The 23,812-nt window shown below is 58.8% G+C and overlaps 2 protein-coding genes across 2 annotated transcripts in view; one reads left to right on the top strand and one right to left on the bottom strand.

Moving 5' to 3' along the window:
- The window catches only part of KMT2B (lysine methyltransferase 2B), a 47,170-nt gene extending 43,004 nt beyond the window's left edge, over nt 1-4,166 (bottom strand). Inside the window, 2 exon segments of the mRNA XM_059491427.1 lie at nt 1,686-1,791; nt 4,081-4,166. Coding sequence (XP_059347410.1) covers nt 1,686-1,791; nt 4,081-4,166 — 192 coding nt within the window.
- A 95-nt stretch (nt 4,167-4,261) lies between these two features.
- On the top strand, nt 4,262-23,382 carry NPHS1 (NPHS1 adhesion molecule, nephrin). Its single transcript, XM_059491426.1, has 27 exons — nt 4,262-4,405; nt 5,144-5,186; nt 5,260-5,451; nt 5,823-5,939; nt 7,508-7,636; nt 8,041-8,122; nt 9,034-9,137; nt 10,105-10,223; nt 11,070-11,238; nt 12,153-12,310; nt 12,565-12,691; nt 13,273-13,397; nt 14,294-14,471; nt 15,104-15,236; nt 15,749-15,921; nt 16,557-16,694; nt 17,149-17,289; nt 17,971-18,092; nt 18,848-19,022; nt 19,478-19,643; nt 20,179-20,495; nt 21,043-21,154; nt 21,631-21,794; nt 22,233-22,441; nt 22,940-23,003; nt 23,096-23,148; nt 23,264-23,382. The coding sequence occupies exons 1-27, from the start codon at nt 4,262-4,264 to the stop codon at nt 23,306-23,308; spliced, it is 3,699 nt and encodes a 1,232-aa protein (XP_059347409.1). The 3' UTR covers nt 23,309-23,382.
- The last annotated feature ends 430 nt before the right edge of the window (nt 23,383-23,812 follow it).

Here is a 23,812-nt window from a genome sequence, read left to right as displayed (position 1 = left end):
TCCCCAAAATCAGCCCCGAAACCTCTCAGAACTCTCCAGACCCACCAGGAGCCCCAAAAATCCCCTCAAAAATATCAAATTCCCCCCAAAAATCCTTTCAGGATCCACAAATTGGCCCAAAACTCCCTCAGGGATCCCTAAACCACCACAAATTCACCCCAAAATTGGCTCAGAACCCCCCAAATTTCCTTAAATCCCTCCCAAAATCCCCGTCAGGACGCCCCAAACGGAGCCAAATCCACTCAGGAACCCCAAAATTCCCTCAAATCCCCCCCCAATTCCCCTCAGGACCCCTCAAATCCACCCCAAAATCCGCTCAGGACCCCTCAAATCCCCTCAGTTCCCCCCAAAATCCCCTCAGGAACCCCCAAAACTGCCACAATTCCCCCCAAAATCCCTTCAGAACCCCTCAAATCCCCCCCAAAATCCCCTCAGGACCCCTCAAATCCCCTCAGTTCCCTCCAAAATCCCCTCAGGAACCCCCAAACTGCCACAATTCCTCCCAAAATCCCTTCAGAACCCCCCTAAACCTCTTCAGGGTCACCCAAATCCCATCAGGACCCCCCCAGTTTTCCCTAAATCCTCTCAAATCCCCTCAGAACCCCCCAAAATGCCCGCAGGACCCCCCCAAATCCCCACAAAACTCCCTCAATTCCTCTCAGATCCCCTCAAATCCCCACAAAATCCCCTCAGGACCCCTCAAATCCCTCCCAAAATCCCCTCAGGACCCCTCAAATCCCCTCAGTTCCCTCCAAAATCCCCTCAGAACCCCCCCAAAATCCCCTCAGGGACCCCCAAACGGCCACAATTCCTCCCAAAATCCCTTCAGAACCCCCCTAAACCTCTTCAGGGTCACCCAAATCCCCTCAGGACCCCCCCAGTTTTCCCTAAATCCTCTCAAATCCCCTCAGAACCCCCCAAAATGCCCGCAGGACCCCCCCAAATCCCCACAAAATTCCCTCAATTCCCCTCAGGACCCCTCAAATCCAGCCAAATCCCCTCAAATCCCCCCCAAATCCCCTCAGAACCCCCCAAATCCCCTCTCAGCCCCTCAGGACACCCCAATTTCCCTCAGGACATCACAAACCGCCCCAGTTCTCCCAAGTTCCCCTCAGGACCCCCCCAAAATCTCCCCTAAACCCCCTCAGGACCCCCTAAACCCCATCAGGACCCCCCAGTTCCACTCAAATCCTCTCAAGATCCCACAAGTCCCCTCAGAACCACCCAGTTTCCCCCAAAAATCTCCCCAAAATCCCTTCAGAACCCCCCAGATCCCCTCAGGACCCCTCAATTCCCCCCTGTGCCCCTCAGGACCCCTCAAATCCCCTCAGAACCGCCCAGGACCCTCTCAAATCCTCCTAAAATCCCTTCAGAAGCCCCGAAATCCTCTCAGAACCCCGCAGTTCCCCCCTCGGGACCCCCCAAAGCAGCCCAGATCCCCTCAGTTCCCACCAAGTCCCCTCAGGAACCCCCAAATGCCCTCAGAACCCCTCAGGAACCCCCAAATGCCCTCAGAACCCCCCAAATCCTCCTCAGATCCCCTCAGGAGCCCCCAAATCCCCTCAGAACCCCCCAAATCCTCCTCAGACCCCCTCAGAACGCCCAATTCCCGCCTCACCCCCTCCGTTCCCCCCAGTTCTCCCCCGCTTCCCCTCAGGCCGTTCCCGCCTCCGCTCGCCCCTCACCGCTCCGTTGGGCCCGGAGCGCTCCCCGAGCAGCGCCCGCAGGCGGCGGAGGCCGCGGCCCAGAGCCACGAGCGCCCGGAGCGCGGGGGTCGGGCCGGGCCGGGCCCTCGGCGCCGCCCAGCGGGGTCCGGGAGCGGGGAGGGCCGGGAGGGACCCGAGGCCACGGCGGGGGCCGGGCGGGGAAGCGGCCGCGGGCGGCGGCGGCGGCGGGGCCCGCCGCCATCTTGGGCCGGGGGCGGGGCCTTGGGCGGAGCCAATGAAAAAAGAGGTAGAGGGAGAATGAGCCAATCACAGACGGAGGAGGGAGGAGCCATGGGAGTGAGTGGCCAATGGGAGTGAGGAAAGGGGCGGGGATACGGAGAAGGGAGATGGAGGGAGGAGGGGTGGGGTTAAAGAGAAGCGGAGCCAATAGAAAAGCGGGGCGGGCGGGGTTTAAACGAACCGGGGCCAATCGCAGCGCGAGGTGGGCGGGATTGTTTAGACGGAGGAGCTTAGCGTAACCAGGGCCAATGGGAAACGAGTTAAGGGAACGGGAGCCAATCAGAGAGAGAAAAGGGTGGGGTTAGGCAAAGAAGCGACCAATCAAAGTAAAAGAGAGGCGGGATCTCAAAGAGGGCGGGGCTACGGCGAACCGGATCCAATGGGAGAAGGGCGGGGAGGGAAACAAACCAATCAAAACGCTGCTTGGGCGGAGTTCAATTAGGGGGCGTGGTCTCTCCATACGTAACCAATCAGATCCCTGAGAAGGCGCGGCTAAAAGGAGAGGGGCGGAGTCTCGGTGCATAGTGGGCGTGGCCAGATCGGGAGATAGCTTTTTGTGGGCGTGGTCATCGCAAAAAGAGGCGTGGTTTGTGGGAAAGGGGCGGGGCCGCTCTGGGGGCGAATTTTGGGGTCCCCAAAACCCTCGGGGTCAAATTTGGGGCTCCCCAGGAACCATTTCGGGGGAATTTGGGGTGAAATTTGGGGAATTTGGGGCTCTCAGACCCTTTTGGGGGAATTTTGGGGCGAATTGGGGGGTCCCAGCTCATTTTTGGGTGAATTTTGGGTAAATTTTGGGGTCCCAGCCCCTTTGGCGTCAAATTCTGGGGGTCCCACCTCCATTTTGAGGGAATTTCTGATAAATTCTGGAGAATTTGGGGTAAATTTGGGGCTCTCGGCCCCATTTTAAACGAATTTCAGGCGCATTTGGGCGTTCCCAGCCCATTTTGGGGGAATTTGGGGGGAATTTGGGGGTCCCAGCTCCTTTTCGGTGGATTTGGGGGGAGAATTTTGGGGGGTTTTGGTGAAATTTGAGATACCAACTCGATTTTGGGGGGGTTTAAAGTCACATTCCGGTGAATTTTGGGAGAATTTTGGGGGTCCCGGAAAGATTTTGGGTTCCCAGCCCCTTTTGGATGAATTTTGGGGGAATTTTGAAGAATTTTGGGGTCCCAGCCTCTTTTGGGGTGAATTTTGGTGGAATTTGGGGGGTCCTGGGTGGATTTTGGGGGTCCCAGCTCATTTTTTGGGTGCATTTCGGGTGAATTTTGAGGAATTTTGGCACCCCAGCCCCTTTTAGATGAATTTTGGTGGAATTTAGGGGAATTTTAGATAAATTTCAGGTCCCAGCCCCTTTTTGGTTGAATTTTCTTTGAATTTTCATCGAATTTTTGGATTAATTTGGGATCCCACTCATCTTTGGCTGAATTTTGGGACAATTTGGGGGTCACGGCTCCAGTTTGGGTCAATTTCAGTTCAGTTTCGGGTGAAATTCAAGGAGTTTGGGGCATCCCAACCCCTTTTAAGTGAATTTTGAGGGAATTTTGAAGAATTTGGGGTGGATTTGAGGGAATTTGGGGGGAATTTGGGGTAAATTTTGGGGAATTTCAAGTGAACCCAGGAAATTTTGGGTTAATTTGGGGTGAGTTTTCGGGCCTTGGGGGAATTTCGGGGAATTTCAGGGGATTTTTGGGGGAACCTTGGGGTTAAATTTGCGAAAATGCGTGTAAATTTGGGGGTTTTGGGGTGAATTTGGAGTGAATTTTGGTGGAACTTTGGGTAATTTCGGGGAATTTCGGGGAATTTTAGGGGATTCTGAGGGGATTTGGGGGGAATTTTGCGAAACTTAGGGGGAATTTTGAGGGGATTTGGTGGAATTTCCGAGAGTTTGGGGGAAATTCTGGGGGGGTTTCGGGTGAATTTGGGGGGATTTGGTGCGAAATTTGGGGAATCTGCGGTGAATTTCAGGGGCGTTTGTGGAATTTCATGTAAATTTGGAGACTTTACGGTCAATTTCGGGCGGACTTGGGGTGATTTCGTGCAGTTTTGGGGGCGTTTTGTGGAATTTCGGGGAGCTCCGGGTGAATTTTTGGGGAGTTTGGGGCAGAGATTGGGAGGAATTTGGGGCGAATTTTGCGGAATTCCGGGGAATTTGGGGGCGTCCGGGTGAATTTTGGGCCATTTCGGGTCCATTTTCGGCATTTTCGGGGCATTTTTCGCCATTCCGGGGAATTCCGGGGGGGGTCCCGGCCCCGCCCCTCCCCCCCCGGCCCCGCCCCTCCCCCGCATTCCCCGAATTCCCGCTCGCGGCTCCGCCAATGGGAACGCGCCGGGGGGGCGTGGCCAAAGGGCCGTGGGCGTGGCCTCGGGCCCCGCCCCCTCCCCCCAAAAGGGGTCGCGGGGCCCCTCCCCCCCCCAAAGGCCGCGGGGCGCCAGCGGGGATGGGGGAGGGGCTGGGCTGGGTGAGTGGGGGAGGGGCTGGGGGGGGATTGGGGGCGATTTGGGGGGTCCTGGGGGGATTTTGGGGGGTCCTGAGGGGATTTTGGGGGGATTTGGGGGGGTCCTGGGGGGATTTGGAGGGGATTTGGGGGGTCCTGAAAGAATTTGGCGGGAATTTGGGGGGTCCCACACCGTTTTGGGGGGGATTTGGGGGGTCCTGACAGAATTTGAGGGATTTTGGGGGGTCCTGGTGGGATTTGGGAGGGTCCGGAAAGAATTTGGGAGGATTTTGGGGGATTTTGGGGGGTCCTGAGGGGATTTTGGGGGGATTTGGGGGATCCTGAAAGAATTTGGGGGGAATTTGGGGGGTCCCGAGAGGTTTTAGGGGGATTTTGGGGGGTCCCACGCCGTTTTGGGGGGGATTTGGGGGGTCCTGAGGGGATTTTGGGGGGGATTTGGGGGGTCCTGAAAGAATTTGGGGGCATTTGGGGGGATCCTGGGGGGATTTTGGGGTTCCGGAGAGAATCTGGGGAGAATTTGGGGGATTTTGGAAACATTTGGGGGAATTTGGGGGAGTTTTGGAAGAATTTCAGGGAATTTGGAGGAGTTTGGGGGGATTTGGGGAGGATTTTGAGACATTTGTGGGGCGTTCAGCGAATTTTGGGGACTTTTGAGGGAAATTTTTTTATTTTGGGGGAATTTTGGGGAATTTTGGGGTGAAATTCTTTGTGTTTGACCTCCGACCTTTGACCCCCCCACAGGTGGTGCTGGTGCTGGCGGCCATCGGGAGCTGCGGGGTCAAAGGTCACTCAGGGGTCACTCGGGGGTCACTCGGGGGTCACTCGGGGGTCACTCACAGCTCCCTCTCCCCCCTCAGGCTCCGCCCCCTTGGCCCCGCCCTTCCTGGAAGAGCCGGCCAATCAGAGCGTGCTGCTGGGCGAGGAGGCGGAGCTTCGCTGCCGGGCCCGGGTGGGCGTGGCCGTGCAGTGGTCGAGGGGCGGGCTCATGCTCGGGGCCACGCCCACCCGGGCTCACCCTCGCTACCGATTGGTCGGAGACCCCGCCAAAGGTGGGCGTGGCTTAAAAGGGGGTGGGCATAAAAGGGAGCGGCTAAAGGGGCGGGGCTAAAGGGGGCGGGGCTAAAGGAGAAATTGGACACTGCTAAAGGGGGCGGGGCTAATGGGAACAAATGGGCGGGGCTAAAGGGGCGGGGCTAAATTGACCAAATGGGGAGGGCTAAAGGGGGTGGGGCTTAAGGAACTGGTTAAAGGGGTGTGGCCATAAATGGGGTGTGGTTACAGGGGCGCGGCTAAAGAACGGGTTGGGAAGGGGCGTGGCCGAAGGGGTGGGACTGACGGGGGCGGGGCTACGGGGGCAAAGAGGGGGCGCGTCGCTAAACGGGCGTGTCCCGAGCGGGCGTGGCCCGGTGGGCGTGTCCAGGCGAGCACCACCTGCGGATCCGCCCGGTGACGCTCGAGGACGACGACGCCTTCAGCTGCCAGGCGGGGGAGGGGAGCGGCAGCCGCGCCAGCCGGACGGCGCAGATCAGCGTGCTGGGTGAACTGGGATATACTGGGATATACTGGGATATACTGGGAATGGGGCTGGGAGGGACTGGGATATACTGGGATATACTGGGAGGGACTGGGATAGACTGGGATAGACTGGGAATGGGGCTGGGATATACTGGGATATACTGGGAGGGACTGGGAATGGGGCTGGGATGGACTGGGATATACTGGGATATACTGGGATATACTGGGATATACTGGGAATGGGGCTGGGAGGGACTGGGATATACTGGGATATACTGGGAGGGACTGGGATATACTGGGAATGGGGCTGGGAGGGACTGGGATATACTGGGATATACTGGGATATACTGGGAATGGGGCTGGGAACAGGGCTGGGAGGGACTGGGATATACTGGGATATACTGGGAATGGGGCTGGGATGGACTGGGATATACTGGGATATACTGGGATATACTGGGAATGGGGCTGGAAGGGACTGGGATATACTGGGATATACTGGGAGGGACTGGGATATACTGGGAATGGGGCTGGGAGGGACTGGGACGGACTGGGATGGACTGGGATATACTGGGATATACTGGGAGGGACTGGGAGGGACTGGGATCAAACTGGGACATACTGGGAATGGGGCTGGGAGGGACTGGGTATGAAGCTGGGTAAACTGGGATATACTGGGATGGACTGGGAACAGGGCTGGGTTATACTGGGAGGGACTGGGAGGGACTGGGATCAAACTGGGATATACGGGGAGGGACTGGGATACACTGGGAATGGGAATGGGTACACTGGGACAGACTGGGAGGGACTGGGAACGGGGCTGGGTTGTACTGGGATCAAACTGGGATATACTGGGAGGGACTGGGATTTACTGGGATGGACTGGGAACGGGGCTGGGTTATACTGGGAGGGACTGGGATACACTGGGAACGGGAATGGGTAAACTCGGAGGGACTGGGATATACTGGGAATGGGGCTGGGTAAACTGGGATAGACTGGGATATACTGGGAGGGACTGGGATCAAACTGGGACATACTGGGAATGGGGCTGGGTTATACTGGGAGGGACTGGGAATGGGGCTGGGAGGGACTGGGATATACTGGGAGGGAAATGGAGGGGATTGGGTTAAACTGGGTTGTACTGGGAGGGGACTGGGACAAACTGGGACAAACTGGGAGGGACCGGATGATCCCCCTAAAAATCCCCCAAAGCGCTGCAGTCTCTCCCAGTACAAACCAGTAGAAACCAGTGACCTCCCAGTCCCTCCCAGTAGAAACCAGTGACCTCCCAGTCCCTCCCAGTACATCCCAGTAACCTCCCCGTCCCTCCCGGTCCCTCCCAGTACAAACCAGTACAAACCAGTCCCTCCCGGTCCCTCCCAGTCCCTCCCAGTCCCTCCCAGTACAAACCAGTCCCTCCCAGTCCCTCCCAGTACAAACCAGTCCCTCCCCGTCCCTCCCAGTCCCTCCCGGTCCCTCCCAGTACAAACCAGTCCCTCCCGGTCCCTCCCAGTCCCTCCCAGTACAAACCAGTACAAACCAGTCCCTCCCAGTCCCTCCCAGTACAAACCAGTCCCTCCCCGTCCCTCCCAGTCCCTCCCAGTTCGCCCCGGCTGGAGCTGCTGGAGGGGGCGGAGCTTCCCCTGCTGGGCGGGGCCGAGGTTCGCGTTCGCTGCCACGCCCACGACGCGCGCCCCGCCCCCACCCTGCGGCTGCGCCTGGGTGAGGATTTGGGGCAAATCCGGGCGGGTTTGGGGGCGATTTGGGGCGTTTTGGGTAAATTTGGGCCATTTCGGGACAATTTGGGGGATCTTGAGTTCATTTGGGACAATTTTGGGGAAATTTGGGGCAATTTTGAGGCGATTTTGAGGTGATTTTGGGGACAATTTTGGGGTGACTTTGGGGCTGATTTTTGGGACAATTTTCGGGCAATTTGGGACAATTTTGGGGCAATTCTGGGTGATGTTTGGGGTGATTTTGGCCGATTTTTGCTGATTTTGGGTTTCAGTTTGGGGATTTTTGCTGATTTTTGCTGATTTTTGCTGATTTTTGCTGGTTTTTGCTGATTTTTGCTGGTTTTTGCTGGTTTTTGCTGGTTTTTGCTGGTTTTTGGTGGTTTTGAGCAGGGGAGGAGCCCCTGGCCGACGTCTCCTCGCGAGTGTTCGAGGGATCCCACCCGAAACTGAGCTCAGCCGAGGCCACGGCCAGGTAGGGACCAGTACAAACCAGTATAAACCAGTACGGACCAGTATGGACCAGTACGGACCAGTATAGACCAGTACGGACCAGTATGGACCAGTACGGACCAGTATGGACCAGTACAAACCAGTATGGACCAGTCTAAACTAAACCAGCCCCTTCCCAGTATAAACCAGTGACCGCCCAGTCCCTCCCAGCGCTCCCAGTTTGATGCCAATCCCCTCCCAGTTCCCTCCCAGTATAAACCAGTAACACCCGGGCTGCTCCCAGTGCCCCTTCAGTCCTTCCCTGTCCCATCCCAGTCCCTCCCAGTATAAACCAGTCCAAACCAGTCAATCCCGGTACGAACCGGTCCAACCCAGTCCAAACCGGTCCAAACCGGTACAAACCAGTCCAAACCAGTCCAAACTGGTCCAACCCAGTCCAAACCAGTCCAGACGAGTCCAAACCAGTCATCCCGGTACAAACCAGTCCAAACCGGTCCAAACCAGCACAAACCGGTCCAAACCAGTTAATCCTGGTACAAACCAGTCCAAACCAGTCCAAACCAGTCCAAACCAGTCCAGACGAGTCCAACCCAGTCCAAACCGGTCCAAACCAGCACAAACCGGTCCAAACCAGTTAATCCCGGTCCAACCCAGTCCAAACCGGTCCAACCCAGTCCAAACCAGTCCAAACCAGTCCAAACCAGGTAATCCCGGTACAAACTGGTCCAAACCAGGCCAAACCGGTCCAAACCGCTCCAAACCGCTCCAAACCAGTCCAAACCATTCCAAACCAGTCCAAACCGGTCCAAACCGTTCCAAACCGCTCCAAACCGGTCCAAACCGTTCCAAACCGGTCCAAACCAGCACAAACCGTTCCAAACCGGTCCGAACCGGCCCAAGCCGCCGCAGCGCCGCCTCCCCTTCTCTCCCCAGGCTCGTTCCCGTCCCGGCTCTCCAGGGGCGGCTCCTGCTCTGCTCGGCCTCCAACGCGGCCGGGCCGGCGCCGGGCACCGCGACACTGAGGCTGCACATGGCTGGTGAGCCATGGACACCCCAATTAACCCTAATTAACCCTGATTGACCCAAACTGAGGCTGCACATGGCTGGTGAGCCATGGACACCCCAATTAACCCTAATTAACCCTGATTGACCCAAACTGAGGCTGCACATGGCTGGTGAGCCATGGACACCCCAATTAACCCTAATTAACCCTGATTGACCCTGATTAACCCTGATTAACCCAAACTGAGGCTGCACATGGCTGGTGAGCGATGGACACCCCAATTAACCCTAATTAACCCTAATTAACCCTAATTAACCCTCAGTAACCCAAACTGAGGCTGCACATGGCTGGTGAGTGATGGACACCCCAATTAACCCTGATTAACCCTGATTAACCCTCATTAACCCGAACTGAGGCTGCACATGGCTGGTGAGCGATGGACACCCCAATTAACCCTAATTAACCCTAATTAACCCTAATTAACCCGAACTGAGGCTGCACATGGCTGGTGAGGGATGGACACCCCGTAATATCCCACCAAAATCCCCCCAAATTCACCCAAAAACCCCAAAATTCCCAAATCCCCCCCAGAGCTGCCCCAGCTCCTCCCAGTGCTCCCAGTATAACCCAGTTTACCTCAAACCCCCTCCCAGTGCTCCCAGTATAACCCAGTTACCCCTCCCAGTGCTCCCAGTATAACCCAGTTCCCCCTCCCAGTCCCTCCCAGTGCTCCCAGTATAACCCAGTTCCCCCTCCCAGTCCCTCCCAGTGCTCCCAGTATAACCCAGTTCCCCCTCCCAGTCCCTCCCAGTGCTCCCAGTATAACCCAGTTCCCCCTCCCAGTCCCTCCCAGTGCTCCCAGTATAACCCAGTTACCCCTCCCAGTCCCTCCCAGTGCTCCCAGTATAACCCAGTTACCCCTCCCAGTGCTCCCAGTATAACCCAGTTCCCCCTCCCAGTCCCTCCCAGTGCTCCCAGTATAACCCAGTTACCCCTCCCAGTCCCTCCCAGTGCTCCCAGTATCGCGGGGCTCCCGCCGCTGGTGCGGGCGGGGGAGGAGCTGCGCATGCGCTGTGAGAGCCGGGGGGGGCGGCCCCCGCCCAGCCTGCACTGGGACAAGGTACTGGGATAGACTGGGATGGACTGGGAGCGACTGGGGGCGACTGGGATGGACTGGGAGGGGACTGGGATATACTGGGAGTGACTGGGAGTGACTGGGAGCAACTGGGAGCGACTGGGAGGGGACTGGGAGGGACTGGGATATACTGGGAGGGGACTGGGATATACTGGGGGGGGACTGGGTCCAAACTGGGATATACTGGGAGAGACTGGGAGAGGACTGGGATATACTGGGGGATACTGGGATAGACAGGGAGGGAACTGGAGGGGACTGGGATAAACTGGGTTGGACTGGGAGGAAACTGGGATGTACTGGGCGGGACTGGGATGGGACAGGGAATTACTGGAAGTTACTGGAGTTAAACTGGGAGGCCACTGGATCGTACTGGAACCTTACTGGGATCACACTGGGAAAGACTGGGATGAACTGGGACTTACTGGGAGGGAACTGGGAGGGACTGGGAGGGACTGGGAGTTACTGGGAATCACTGAGATCATACTGGGAGGGACTGGGAGGTTACTGGGACAAACTGGGATTTACTGGGAGGGCACTGGGAACCATTAGAAGTTACTGGGAATCACTGAGATCATACTGGGAGTCACTGGGAGGTTACTGGGACAAACTGGTTCATACTGGGAGGGAACTGGGAGTTACTGGGATCAAACTGGGAGTTACTGGGGGGAACAGGAATCAAACTGGGAGGGACTGGGAATCACTGGGGTCATACTGGAATCAAACTGGGAGTTACTGGGAGGGCACTGGGATCAAACTGGGAGATACTGGGAGCCTTTTGTGGGTGTGGCCTCTCTTTAACCCCGCCCCCTTTCTCTGGCCCCGCCCCCTCAGGACGGGCTGCCCCTGGCAGGGGCGTGGTCAGAGGACGAGGGGGGCGTGGCCACGTCGCGGCTCGTGCTCCGCCCCGCCCCCGAGGACGATGGCGCCATCTTGCGGTGCCGCGCGGTGACGTCACTGCCCGGGGGCGGGGCCAGCACCAGCGTCACGCTGCGAGTGGCGTGTGAGGAACTGGGAGGGACTGGGAGGGACTGGGATGGGACTGGGAGGGACTGGGATGAACTGGGAGGGACTGGGAGGGAACTGGGAGGGACTGGGAGGGACTGGGATGGACTGGGATAAACTGGGATAGACTGGGATAAACTGGGAGGGACTGGGAGGGACTGGGATGAACTGGGAGGGACTGGGATGAACTGGGAGGGACTGGGATAAACTGGGATAAACTGGGATAAACTGGGAGGGACTGGGATGAACTGGGAGGGACTGGGATGAACTGGGAGGGACTGGTTTGGCTTATACTGGTCCATACTGGTTTTTACTGGTCAGACCATATTGACCCATAGTAACCCACACCAGTCTTTACTGGTCTATACTGGTTTTTACTGGTCCACACTGGTTGGGCCATACTGACCCATACTAACCCACACCAGTCCATACTGGTCTGTACTGGTCCATAATGGTTTATACTGGTCCATACTGGTCCTTATTGGTTTATACCAGTCTCTACCGGTCTTTACTGGTCCATACTGGTTTATAATGGTTTATACCAGTCTTTACTGGCTTACAGTAATTTATACTGGCCCGTACTGGTCCATACTGGTTTGTACTGGTCAGGCCACCATAACCCATTCTGGTCCATACTGGTGTATAACGGTTTATACTGGTCCGTACTGGTTTGCAGCCACGTATACTGGTCCGTACTGGTCCGTACTGATTTATAGTGGTTTGTACTGGTCCGTACTGGTCCTTACTGGTTTGTACTGGTTTGTACTGGTCCGTACTGGTCCGTACTGATTTATAGTGGTTTGTACTGGTCCGTACTGGTCCTTACTGGTTTGTACTGGTCCGTACTGGTCCATGCTGATTTATAGTGGTTTGTACTGGTCCTTACGGGTTTGTACTGGTCCGTACTGGCAGACGGCCCCTCGGAGCTGGCGGTGCTGGGCTCGGGGGCGGTGCCCGAGGGGGGGGAGGCGGAGCTGAGCTGCACCAGTGCTCCCAGTAACCCCCCAGTACGGCTGCGCTGGTGGCTGGGCGGGGCGCGGCTGAGCGCCCACAGCGAGGGACGCACGCCGGTGAGGGACTGGGGTATACTGGTTTATACTGGGAGGGACTGGGGGGGACTGGCTGAGCGCCCACAGCGAGGGACGCACGCCGGTGAGGGACTGGGGTATACTGGTTTATACTGGGAGGGACTGGGGGGGACTGGTTTATACTGGGAGGGACTGGGAGGGGGTTGGGATATACTGGGTTATACTGGGAGGGACTGGGACAAACTGGGACAAACTGGGAGTGACCCCTGAGTGACCCCGAGTGACCTCTCGCCCAGGGGGGCGGGGCCTATTCCAACGTGACGCTGCGGGGGCGGGGCCAGGACCACGGGGCCGCCCTGGTGTGCGAGGCCGAGACCCCCGGGGTGGGGACCAAGAGTGTGAGCGTGACGGTCAGCGTGAGCCGTGAGTGATACTGGTTATACTGGGATATACTGGGATATACTGGGGATGGGTTATACTGGTTATACTGGGAATGGGTTATACTGGGAATGGGTTATACTGGTTATACTGGGAATGGGTTATACTGGTTATACTGGGAATGGACCCCCGGGGCGGGGACCAAGTGTGTGAGCGTGACGGTCAGCGTGAGCCGTGAGTGATACTGGTTATACTGGGATATACTGGGAATGGGTTATAGCGGTTATACTGGGGATGGGTTATACTGGGGATGGGTTATACTGGATATATTGGGAATGGGTTATACTGGTTATACTGGGAATGGCCCCTGGGGTGGGGACCAAGAGTGTGAGCGTGACGGTCAGCGTGAGCCGTGAGTGATACTGGGCATACTGGGATATACTGGGAGGGACTGGGATGGAACTGGGTTATACTGGGAGGGACTGGGACAAACTGGGATGAAATGGGAGGGACTGGGGAAGTATCTCTTCAAAAAGGGGTATATCCCTTTAAGAAGGGGCATGTCCCTTTAAGAAGGGAGCGTGTCACACTAAAGGGGGCGTGTCCCTGTCTGGCCCCGCCCCCAGACCCGCCCCAGGATCTCTGGGTCGAGGCCCCGCCCCCCAACGCCACCTTCCGGGCGGGGGAGGGGCTGCGGCTGCTGTGCCACGCGCGGGGGGGGCACCCGGCCCCCAAACTCACCTGGACCAAGGTGAGAACTGCCCCAAAATACCCCCAAAAATACCCCAAAAACACCCCAAAAATGTCCCCAAAAAATTCCTCAAAGTATCCCCAAAGTGTTCCCAAAATGTCCCAAAGAAATTCACCAAAAATCCCCAAAAGTACCTCGGAAAATGTGCACAAAACACCCCAAAAATACATTAAAAAGTCCCCAAAATTTTCCTCAAAATCTTCCCAAACAATTCCCAAAATTTTCCCAAAATGTCCCAAAAATATTCACAAAATATCCCCAAAAAATTCCAAAGCAAAATTCTAAAAATCTCCCCGAAAAAAAAACCCTAAAAATCAAAAATATTCTCAAAAATTCTCCCCCAAAAAATTCCCCAAATCCCCTCCCAGTCCATCCCAGTATAACCCAGTTCCTCCCAGTCCCTCCCAATCCCCTCCCAGTCCATCCCAGTTTATCCCAGTCCCTCCCAGTCACTCCCAGTCCAAACCAGTACCTCCCAGTCCTTCCCAATCCCCTCCCAGTATAATCCAATCCCCTCCCAGTATAAACCAGTATAACACAATCCCCTCCCAGTCCCTCCCAGTATAACCCAGTCCATCCCACTTCCCTCACAGTTTCCTCCAATCCCTTCCCAGTCCCTCCCAATCGCCTCCCAGTATAAACCAGCATAAAAAAATCCCCTCCCAGTCCCTCCCAATCCCCTCCCAGTATAAACCAGTATAAACCGGTCCATCACAGAGCACTCCCAGTCCCTCCCAGTTCCCTCCCAGTCTATCCCAGTCCCTCCCAGTATAATCCAATCCCCTCCCAATCCCTTCCCAGTCCATCCCAGTCCCCCCCAGTCCATCCCAATCCCCTCCCAGTCCCTCCCAGTTTATCCCAGTCCCTCCCAGCCTAAGCCCCGCCCCCTCCCTCAGGACGGCCGCGCCCTCCCGGAGGCCCCGCCCCAAAGCCGCTCGGGCCACGTGACCTCCCGCGCGCTGCACGTGACCCTCGCGCCGAGCGACAACGGCGCCAACTTCCGGTGCGAGGCCGCGCCCGTCCGCCAGGGGGCGGCACCCACCCGCAGCGCCCCCGTGCGCATGCGCGTCATCTGTGAGCGACCGGGGATGCCGGGAGGGACTGGGATAAACTGGGATGGACTGGGATAAACTGGGAGGGGATTGGGAGGGACTGGGATAAACTGGGAGGACACTGGGAGGGGATTGGGTTATACTGGGAGTGACTGGGAGGGACTGGGTTATACTGGGAGGGGATTGGAGGGGATTGGGTTATACTGGGAGGGACTGGGAGGGACTGGGTTATACTGGGAGGGGATTGGAGGGGATTGGGTTATACTGGGAGGGACTGGGATAAACTGGGAGGGACTGGGAGGGCATTGGGGGGGACTGGGAGGGACTGGGATGGACTGGGAGGGACTGGGTTATACTGGGAGGGACTGGGTTATACTGGGATGGACTGGGAGGGGAATGGGGGGGGCTGGGAAGGGAACTGGTTTATACTGGGTTATACTGGGAGGGAGTTGGGTGGACTGGGAGGGGACTGGGAGGGAACTTAGAGAGACTGAGAGTGAACTGGGTCATACTGGGAGAGACTGGTTTGTACTGGGAGGGGACTGGGGGGGTTGGGAGAGGCTGGGCAGGAACTGGGACGGACTGGGAGTTACTGGGAGGGACTGGTTTGGATCCCCTCCCAGTTCCCTCCCAGTATAACCCAGTTTGTCCCAGTTCCAGCCCAGTCCGTTTCCATCTCGGTGTCCCCGCGGGAGCCCCGCCCTGGCCACGCCCTCACGGTCACGTGCCGCGCTGGCCCCGCCCACCCGGCCCCGGAGCTCACCTGGATCCGGCCCGGCCACGCCCCGTGAGCACCAGTACAAACCAGTACAAACCAGTATAGAGTAGTGACCTCCCAGTGACTCCCAGTTCCCCTTTTTAACCCCTCCCAGTATAAACCAGTAACTCCCAGTAACTCCCAGTTCCCATGTTTAACCCCTCCTAGTCCATCCCAGTATATCCCAGTCCCTCCCAGTCCATCCCAGTAACCCCAGTTCCCCTGTTTAACCCCTCCCAGTCCCTCCCAGTATAAACCAGTAACCCCAGTTCCCCCATTTAACCCCTCCCAGTATAAACCAGTACATCCCAGTAACCCCAGTTCCCCCATTTAACCCCTCCCAGTATAAACCAGTACAAACCAGTAACCCCCAGTTCCCCCATTTAACCCCTCCCAGCACAAACCAGTACAAACCAGTAACCCCCAGTTCCCCCATTTAACCCCTCCCAGCACAAACCAGTACAAACCAGTAACCCCAGTTCCCCCATTTAACCCCTCCCAGCACAAACCAGTACAAACCAGTAACCCCCAGTTCCCCGCAGGGAGCCGGGGCTGCCCCTCCCCCCCAGCCCCGCCCCCCACGGCGGGGTCACGGCGGGGTCACGGCTGCTCCTGCAGGGGGCGCTCGAGCTCCACGATCAGCCAATCACGTGCCGGGCCTGGAGCGCGCGGCTGGGCGTGGCCGTCAGCTCCGCCCACGTCCTGCGCATGCGCCGTGAGAGCCCCGGCGGGGACCGGGAGGGGACCGGGAGGGAACTGGTTTATACTGGGATATACTGGGAGGGACTGGGGGGGGACTGGGAGGGCATTGGGGGGGACGGGGATGAACTGGGAGGGACGGGGAGGGGGATAAAGGGTTACTGGTTTATACTGGGTTATACTGGGAGGGACGGGGAGGGGGATAAAGGGTTACTGGTTTATACTGGGATATACTGGGATGGTTATAAAGGGTTACTGGTTTATACTGGGAGGGACTGGGAGGGTTATAAAGGGTTACTGGTTTATACTGGGAGGGACTGGGAGGGTTATAAAGGGTTACTGGTTTATATTGGGATATACTGGGAGGGGGATAAAGGGTTACTGGTTTATACTGGGAGGCACTGGGAGGGTTATAAAGGGTTACTGGTTTATACTGGGAGGCACTGGGAGGGTTATAAAGGGTTACTGGTTTATACTGGGATATACTGGGAGAAGTTAATAAGGGGGTTTGGGGTTACTGGTTTATACTGGTTTATACTGGGAATGCCTTTAGAAAGCCCTGGGTGTTACCGGGACGGAACTGGGATTGAAGCAACGCCAAACTGGTTTGTACTGGTTTGTACTGGTTTGTACTGGTTTGTGCTGGTTCAGACGCCCCCGTGGTGAGCGCGGGCCCCTCCCCCGTGGTGGTTCCGGAAGGTTCCGAGGCCGTTCTGGGGCTGTCGGTGCGAGCCCATCCCCCCCCCGAGGGCTGCGCCTGGAGCACGGCGGGGCGGGGCATCAACCCCGGTACACTGGTTTATACTGGTTTATACTGGTTTATGCTGGTTTATACTGGGCGGGGCGTCAACCCCAGTACTGGGATGTACTGGGATATACTGGGATGGACTGGTTTATACTGGGAGGGGATTGGGAGGGACTGGAAACGCCCCAATGTCTCCTGGGCGGGCGTGGCCTCTCCTTAACCCCGCCCCCTTTGTTAACCCCGCCCCCGAGCGATCACTGGGAGCGCCTCAGTGTCTCGCAGTGGGCGTGGCCTCGCCATGACCCCGCCCCCTTTGTTAACCCCGCCCCCTGAGCGATCACTGGGAACGCCTCAGTGCCTCACAGTGGGCGTGGCCTCTCCCTGACCCCGCCCCCTTTGTTAACCCCGCCCCCTGAGCGATCACTGGGAGCGCCTCAGTGCCTCACAGTGGGCGTGGCCTCTCCCTAACCCCGCCCCCTCTGTTGGCCCCGCCCCCAGAGGGCTCCCCGCGCTTCCGGCTGTCGCCGGGGGGCGCTCTCGTCATCGCCAACGCCACGCGCGGGGACAGCGCCGCCTACCGGGTGTGGTGCGTCAACGCCGAGGGCGGGGCCGGCGCTGACGTCACGCTGCTGGTGCAGGGTACGGGGCGCCCCGGAAACGACCCCGAATTCACCCCAAAATTCACCTCGAAATTGCCTTCCAAATTCACCCGGAATTAACCCAAAACTACCCCGGCACGGACGGAAAATTCGCACGGGCGGGCCTAAAAAATTACCCAGAAATGAACCCAAAATTCACCCGGAACGAACCCAAAATTCCCCCGAAACTCACCCGGAACGAACCCAAAACCTCCCCAAAGTCAACTCCAAATTCACCCCAAAAACAATCCCAAAATCACCCCTAAAACACCCCAAAATCACCCCCGAGTTCACCCGGGAGCCCCCTAAACCTCCCCCAAATCCCCCCAGGACCCCCAAACCTCCCCCAGGACCCCCCAAATCCTCCCCAATTCCACCCAGGACCCCCCAAATCCCCCCCAAATCCACCCAGGACCCCCCACATCCACCCAGGACCCCCCAAATCCCCCATGAACCCCCCAAATCCCCCCCAAATGCCCCCAGGACCCCCCAAATCCTCCCCAAGGACCCCCCAAATCTCCCCAGAACCCCCCAAATCCCCCCCAGATCCCCCCAGGACCCCCCAAATCCCCCCCAGGACCCCCCAAATCCTCCCCAGAACCCCCCAAATCCCCCCCAAATCCACCCAGGGACCCCCCAAAACCCCCCCTGACGCCCCCATTTCGCCCCCTGCCCCCCCCAGTGCCCCCCAGCATCGTCCGCGCCCCCGACCCGGTGGTGGTGGACGAGGGGGGGGAGGGGCAGCTGCTGTGCGAGGCCCGGGGCAGCCCCCTCCCCCCGGGCAGCGTCACGTGGGCACGGCTGGTGAGGAGGGGTCTCTGAGCGGGACTCGGGGGGTCCTGAGGGGATTCGGGGGGTCCTGGGGAGGATTTGGGGGGTCCTGAGTGGATTCTGGGGGGGATTTGGGGGGTCCTGAGGGGGTTTAGGGGGTCCTGGGGAGGATTTGGGGGGTCCTGAGGGGGATTTGGGGGGGATTTGGGGGGTCCTAAGTGGATTTGGGGGGTCCTGGGGAGGATTTGGGGGGTCCTGAGGGGGATTTGGGGGGTCCAGGGGAGGATTTGGGGGGTCCTGAGGGGGTTTGGGGGGGGATTTTGGGAGGGGTCCTGAGGGGATTTGGGAGGTCTTGGGAGGGGTTTGGGGGGGGGGATTTGGGGGGTCCTGAGGGGATTTGGGGGAGATTTGGGGGGTCCTGGGAGTTTTTGGGGGGTCCTGGGGGGATTTGGGGGGTCCTGGGCAGCCCCCTCACCCCGGGCAGCGTCCGATGGGCACGGCTGGTGAGAGGGGGGGATTTGGGGGGGTTTGGGGGGCTTCAAAGGGGATTTTTGAGTGGATTTTTCAGAGCTGTTTTGGGCCTAATTTTGAGGCTATTTTGGGGCCATTTTGGGGCTGTTTTTGGGTTAGTTTGGTGCCCGTTTTGGGCTATTTTGGGGCTATTTCGGGGCTGCTTTTTTTGCCTATTTTTGGGCTATTTTTGGCTGTTTTTTAGGTCTTTTCGGGGCTGGTTTTGGGCCATTTCTATTCAATCCCACTCCCGTTTCCGTTTCCGTTTTCCCCCCCAGGGTGACTCGGGGTCCCCCCTGGATCTGCCCCCGGGGCTGGAGCCGCTGCCGGGGGGTCCCGGGGGGGCCCTGAGGGTCTCGGGGGCGCGGCGGGACCTGGGGGGTCCCTACGAGTGCCGGGTGGACTCGGGGGTGCCGCCCCCGGCCCGCGCCATCGTCCGGCTGCTCGTCAGATGTGAGACGCGGGGGCGGGGCTGAACGGGCTGGGGGCGGGGCTAAAGGGGGTGCGGTTAATGGGGGAGGGGTTAATTGTGGAGTGGGAGGGGTTAAATGTGGAGTGGGAGGGGTTAAATTTGGACTCGGATGTGAAAGGGGGCGGGGCTAAACCGGGCTGTGGGAGGGGCTAAAGGGGTGTGGGAGGAGCTAAAGTGGGTGGGGTTAATGGGGGAGGCGTTAAATGGGGAAGGGGAGGGGTTTAAAGGAGCCAAGAAGGGGTTAAATGAATGGGGGAGGAGCTAAAAGGGGTGGAGTTAAAGAGAGAAAGGGGTGGGGCTTAACAGGGTGGGACAAAGAGGAGGAGCCAATTGTGGGCGTGGCCATAATGAGGGCAGCCAATAGGGATCACCCTAATGGTGAATTAGCCAATAGGAGGCGCTCTCCTGTTGACCCCGCCCCCTTTTCCTTTTATAGACGGTCCCGAGATGGAGGCGGAGCCAGAGGAGGGGGCGGGGCCGGGGGTGGTGCTGGTGCCCGAGGGGGCGGAGTCAGCGACGCTGCGGTGCCGCGCCCGGGGAGTGCCGGGGGTGGAGCTAAACTGGGAGAGCAATGGGCGGAGCCTGAGAGCTGGGGAGCCCGGGTGAGCGACTGGGATGTACTGGGTTATACTGGGAGGAACTGGGAAGGGATTTGGCGTTACTGGTTTATACTGGTTCAGCGTTTCTCATTACTGGTTTCGGGTTAAGGGTTACTGGGAGGCAAATGGGAGGGACTGGGACAAACTGGGAGGGACTGGGAGTGACCGGGGGATACTGGGATGAACTGGGACAAACTGGGAGCGACTGGGGATATTCCCCCATAATCACCCAGTCCCGGAGTAGCTTTGGGTAGCTCCCAATTCCCCTCCCAGTCCCTCCCAGTTTATCCCAGTCCCTCCCAGTCCCCTCCCAGTCCCTCCCAGTAAAAACCAGTAACCCCAAATCCCATTTTAACCCCTCCCAATTCCCCTCCCAGTCCCTCCCAGTTTATCCCAGTCCCTCCCAATCCCCTCCCAGTTTATCCCAGTCCCTCCCAGTTTATCCCAGTCCCTCCCAGTCCCTCCCAGTTTATCCCAGTCCCTCCCAGTTTATCCCAGTCCCTCCCAGTGACCCCAGTCCCCCCCATACTGGTCCCAGCTCGCCGTTCCGGCAGCTCCAGTGGCGCGAGGGGCCCTGGACCAGCTCCGAGCTCAGCGTCACCAACGTCACCGGGGCCCGGGCGCGCCTGCGCCGCCTCTTCCTCCTGTCCCACCCGTCCCGCCCGTCCCACCGGTTCCCCCCGCGGCCCCGGGCCCGCTACCGCTACCAGAACGTGCCCCCGGCGCCGCCGGACTGGGAGCACTGGGAGCACTGGGAGCACTGGGAGGGCACCAACGGCACCGTGGGCGTCTTCGACTGCGTGGGCACCAACGAGAGGGGGACGGCCAGGAGGAGGCTGAGGCTGCAGATGGCGGGTGGGCGTGGGCCGGGATAAACTGGGAGGGACTGGGATGTACTGGGAAGGGGCTGGGAGGGCAGTGGGAGGGACTGGAACGGACTGGGATAAACTGGGAGGGGCTGGGAAGGGCATTGTGGGCACTGGGATCAAACTGGGATCATACTGGGAGCACTGGGATCACACTGGGATCATACTGGGAGCACTGGGATCAAACTGGGATCACACTGGGAGCACTGGGAGCACTGGGCTCATACTGGAATCATACTGGGAGCACTGGGATCACACTGGGAGCACTGGGATCACACTGGGATCATACTGGGAGCACTGGGATCAAACTGGGAGCACTGGGATCAAACTGGGATCACACTGGGAGCACTGGGCTCATACTGGGATCACACTGGGAGCACTGGGATCAAACTGGGATCACACTGGGATCATACTGGGAGCGCTGGGATTACACTGGGAGGGACTGGGAAGGGGTAAAATGAGGATTTGGGGTTACTGGTTTATACTGGGCCCATACTGGGATCAAACTGGCCTCACCCAGTTCCGTCCCCCCCCAGACCGTCCGGACCCGCCCCGTTCCCTGCGGCTCTCGGGGCTCTCGGGGACCTCCCTGAGCCTGGCCTGGGACCCGGGCTGGGACGGGGGCCTGGCCCAGCACTTCCTGCTCCGGTAGGGGGCGCCCCGACCCCCCCCGAGCCACTTCCGGTTTATATAACCTCACTTCCGTTCAGCCCGCACCGACTTCCGGTCATTTGGGGCGATCCTCGGCCCACTTCCTGTCTTTCCAGCCCAACTTCCGGTTGTTTTGTGCCACTTCCGGTCTGGCCCTACTGACTTCCGGGCTGTTCCTTCCTTCTCTGTGCTACTTCCGGTCTCTAAAACTCAACTTCCGGTTTTGTCATCTCACTTCCGGTCTGCCTATTCCAACTTCCGGCCTCTCTTTTTTGCTCTCTGTGTTACTTCCGGTCTCCCGACCCCAACTTCCGGTAATCTTGCATCACTTCCGGTCCGCCAACCGAAACTTCTGTACTTTTCCCCTCATGGCCCCGCCCCCTTTTTCCCGTCGTTACGGGTTTTTCCGTCCCCTCTGCACTTTCACTTCCGGCCACGCCCCCTCCTTAATTTTCACCTTCCCTCCCCCACAGCGCAGACGGGCCGGACGCCCCTCCCCCACCCGCCCACCTCGTCACTTCCGGTTTCTCCCTCACGCTGGGCGGGCTCCAGCCGGACACGCCCTATGACGTCACCGTGCGCGCCCGCAACGCCCGCGGGGAGAGCGCCCCCGTGCGGCTGAGAGCCGTCACTTCCGGTAGGAAAATGGCGCCAAAAAACCCAAAATCGGGGGCAGGGCCTATGGGTGACGTCAGAGAAAGATACAAAGCTAAAATGGCCACCGGAAGTGGAGATGGGGGACTTCCGGTTCTTACCCGGAAGAGCGGCCATGCCGGGGATGGGTGTTTTGCTAACCGGATGTTGCCGGGGCGGAACCGGAAATGGAGGCGAAAAACCCGGAAGTGAGTGGAAAAACCGGAAGTAGCTTCTTTGGGGGGGTGTAAAAAATTGAGGTAAAAATGGAAACAGGAACCGGAAGTCAGGGATAAACCCGGAAGTCCCAGAAACCCCGGAAGTGAGGCGTAAACCCGGCTGAAAACGAGTGGGCGTGGCTGGGGTGCAACCCGAAAGTGAACCGGAAGTGACAGGAATCTTACCGGAAGTGCCTTTTTTTTCACTTTCTGTTTGTTCCCAGCCGTCCCCGAGGCCCCGCCCCCGGTGTGGGCGGGCCCCGAGGCGCCCCCTGGCGGCGGGGAGGACGCGGCCGTGCCCGTCCTGCAGGGGGCGCTCGGCGCCATGGCCGGGACCCTGCTGGCCGCCGTGGGGGCGGGGCTCGGCTGCTGCTACTTCCGGTGGGGGCGGGGCCGGCGGCGGCGAGCGCGGACCGAGGCGGGGGAGGAGACGGTGAGGGGGGAGGGGCTTGGGGTGGGGGAGGGGTTAATTTTAGAAGTGGGGGAGGGGCTTTTGTAATGGTGGGGGAGGGGTGACTTTAAAAGTGGGGGAGGGGTGGTTTAGGGTTCGGTTTCGGGGTGGGGGAGGGGCAAATTTTGAGGTGGGGAGGGGCAAATTTTGAGGTGGGGGAGGGGCAATCCTGGTCATGGGGGAGGGGCAATTTTGGGGTGGGGGAGGGGCAATCTTGGTAATGGGGGAGGGGCAATTTTGGTGTGGGGGAGGGGTAAATTCAGAAGTGAGGGAGGGGCGGTTTTGGGGGTGGGGGAGGGGCGATTTTACAAGTGGGGGGAGGGGCGATTTCTGGGGCTGTTTGGGGTGGGGGAGGGGCACTTTTAAGGGTGGAGGGATGGGCGTTTTTAAGCATTGAGTATGCAAATTTTGAAAATGGGAGGGGCGGTTTCTAAGGTAGGGGAGGGGCCATTTATGACCCCGCCCCTCCCCCACCCCCAGCCCAGCCCCGAAGGCTCTTGGGGCCCCCCCAGCCTTGGCTCCGCCCCCTGGGACCTCCCCAAAGGTGAGTGGGGGGGGGAGGGGTGTAGGAAGGGGGGAGGGGCCTGTGCCCATCCCCCACCCCTCACCTGCTGCCCCTCCCCCACCTTCTTTTAGGGGCGGAGCCGCACCTGTACGAGGAGGTGGAGCCGTGGGGGGGCTACGAGGAGGTGAGGGGGGAGGGCATTGAGGGCTGGGGGAGGGGCCATGGGATCATCCAGGGTGGGGGAGGGGCCACGAGCAGCTCTGGCCCCTCCCCCTTCATTCCCCTTCCCCCCCCCCCAGGTGCCCCCAGAGCCGCTCGTGACCCCCCAGGGGGAGCTGGTCTGAGGGGGCGGGGCCTCGGTGGAGCCACGCCCAGAAATAAACCATGCCTACAAATAAACCACGCCCATTCCCAGTTCAAACCAGTGCAGCCCGGTTCTTTCCCTGTGCGATCCGGTCCAAGCCAGTTCCTTCCCAGTTCAAACCAGTCCAGCCCAGTTGCTCCCAGTACAAACCAGTCTCTTCCAGTTTGTTCCAGTTTCCTCCCAGTCCATCCCAGTTCCTCCCAGTCACACTCCAACACTCCGGTACAGTTCTAACATCAACTTCATTGCCGTCCCAGTTTATCCCAGTTTATCCCAGTTGGGTTTATCTCGATCCCAGTCCCTCCCAGTCTGGGTTATCTCATTCCCAGTCTGTCCCAGTTGGGTTTATCTCATTTCCAGTTCCTCCCAGTCTGTCCCAGTTGGGTTTTTCTCAATCCCAGTCCCTCCCAGTCTGTCCCAGTTGGGTTTATCTCGATCCCAGTCCCTCCCAGTCTGTCCCAGTTGGGTTTTTCTCAATCCCAGT

This window comes from Ammospiza nelsoni, chromosome 34 (genome assembly GCF_027579445.1).
Source record: "Ammospiza nelsoni isolate bAmmNel1 chromosome 34, bAmmNel1.pri, whole genome shotgun sequence".
NCBI classification, from domain to species: domain Eukaryota; kingdom Metazoa; phylum Chordata; class Aves; order Passeriformes; family Passerellidae; genus Ammospiza; species Ammospiza nelsoni.
Note: the sequence above shows the minus strand (reverse complement) of the source record. Positions and strands in the feature narration are given on the sequence as shown.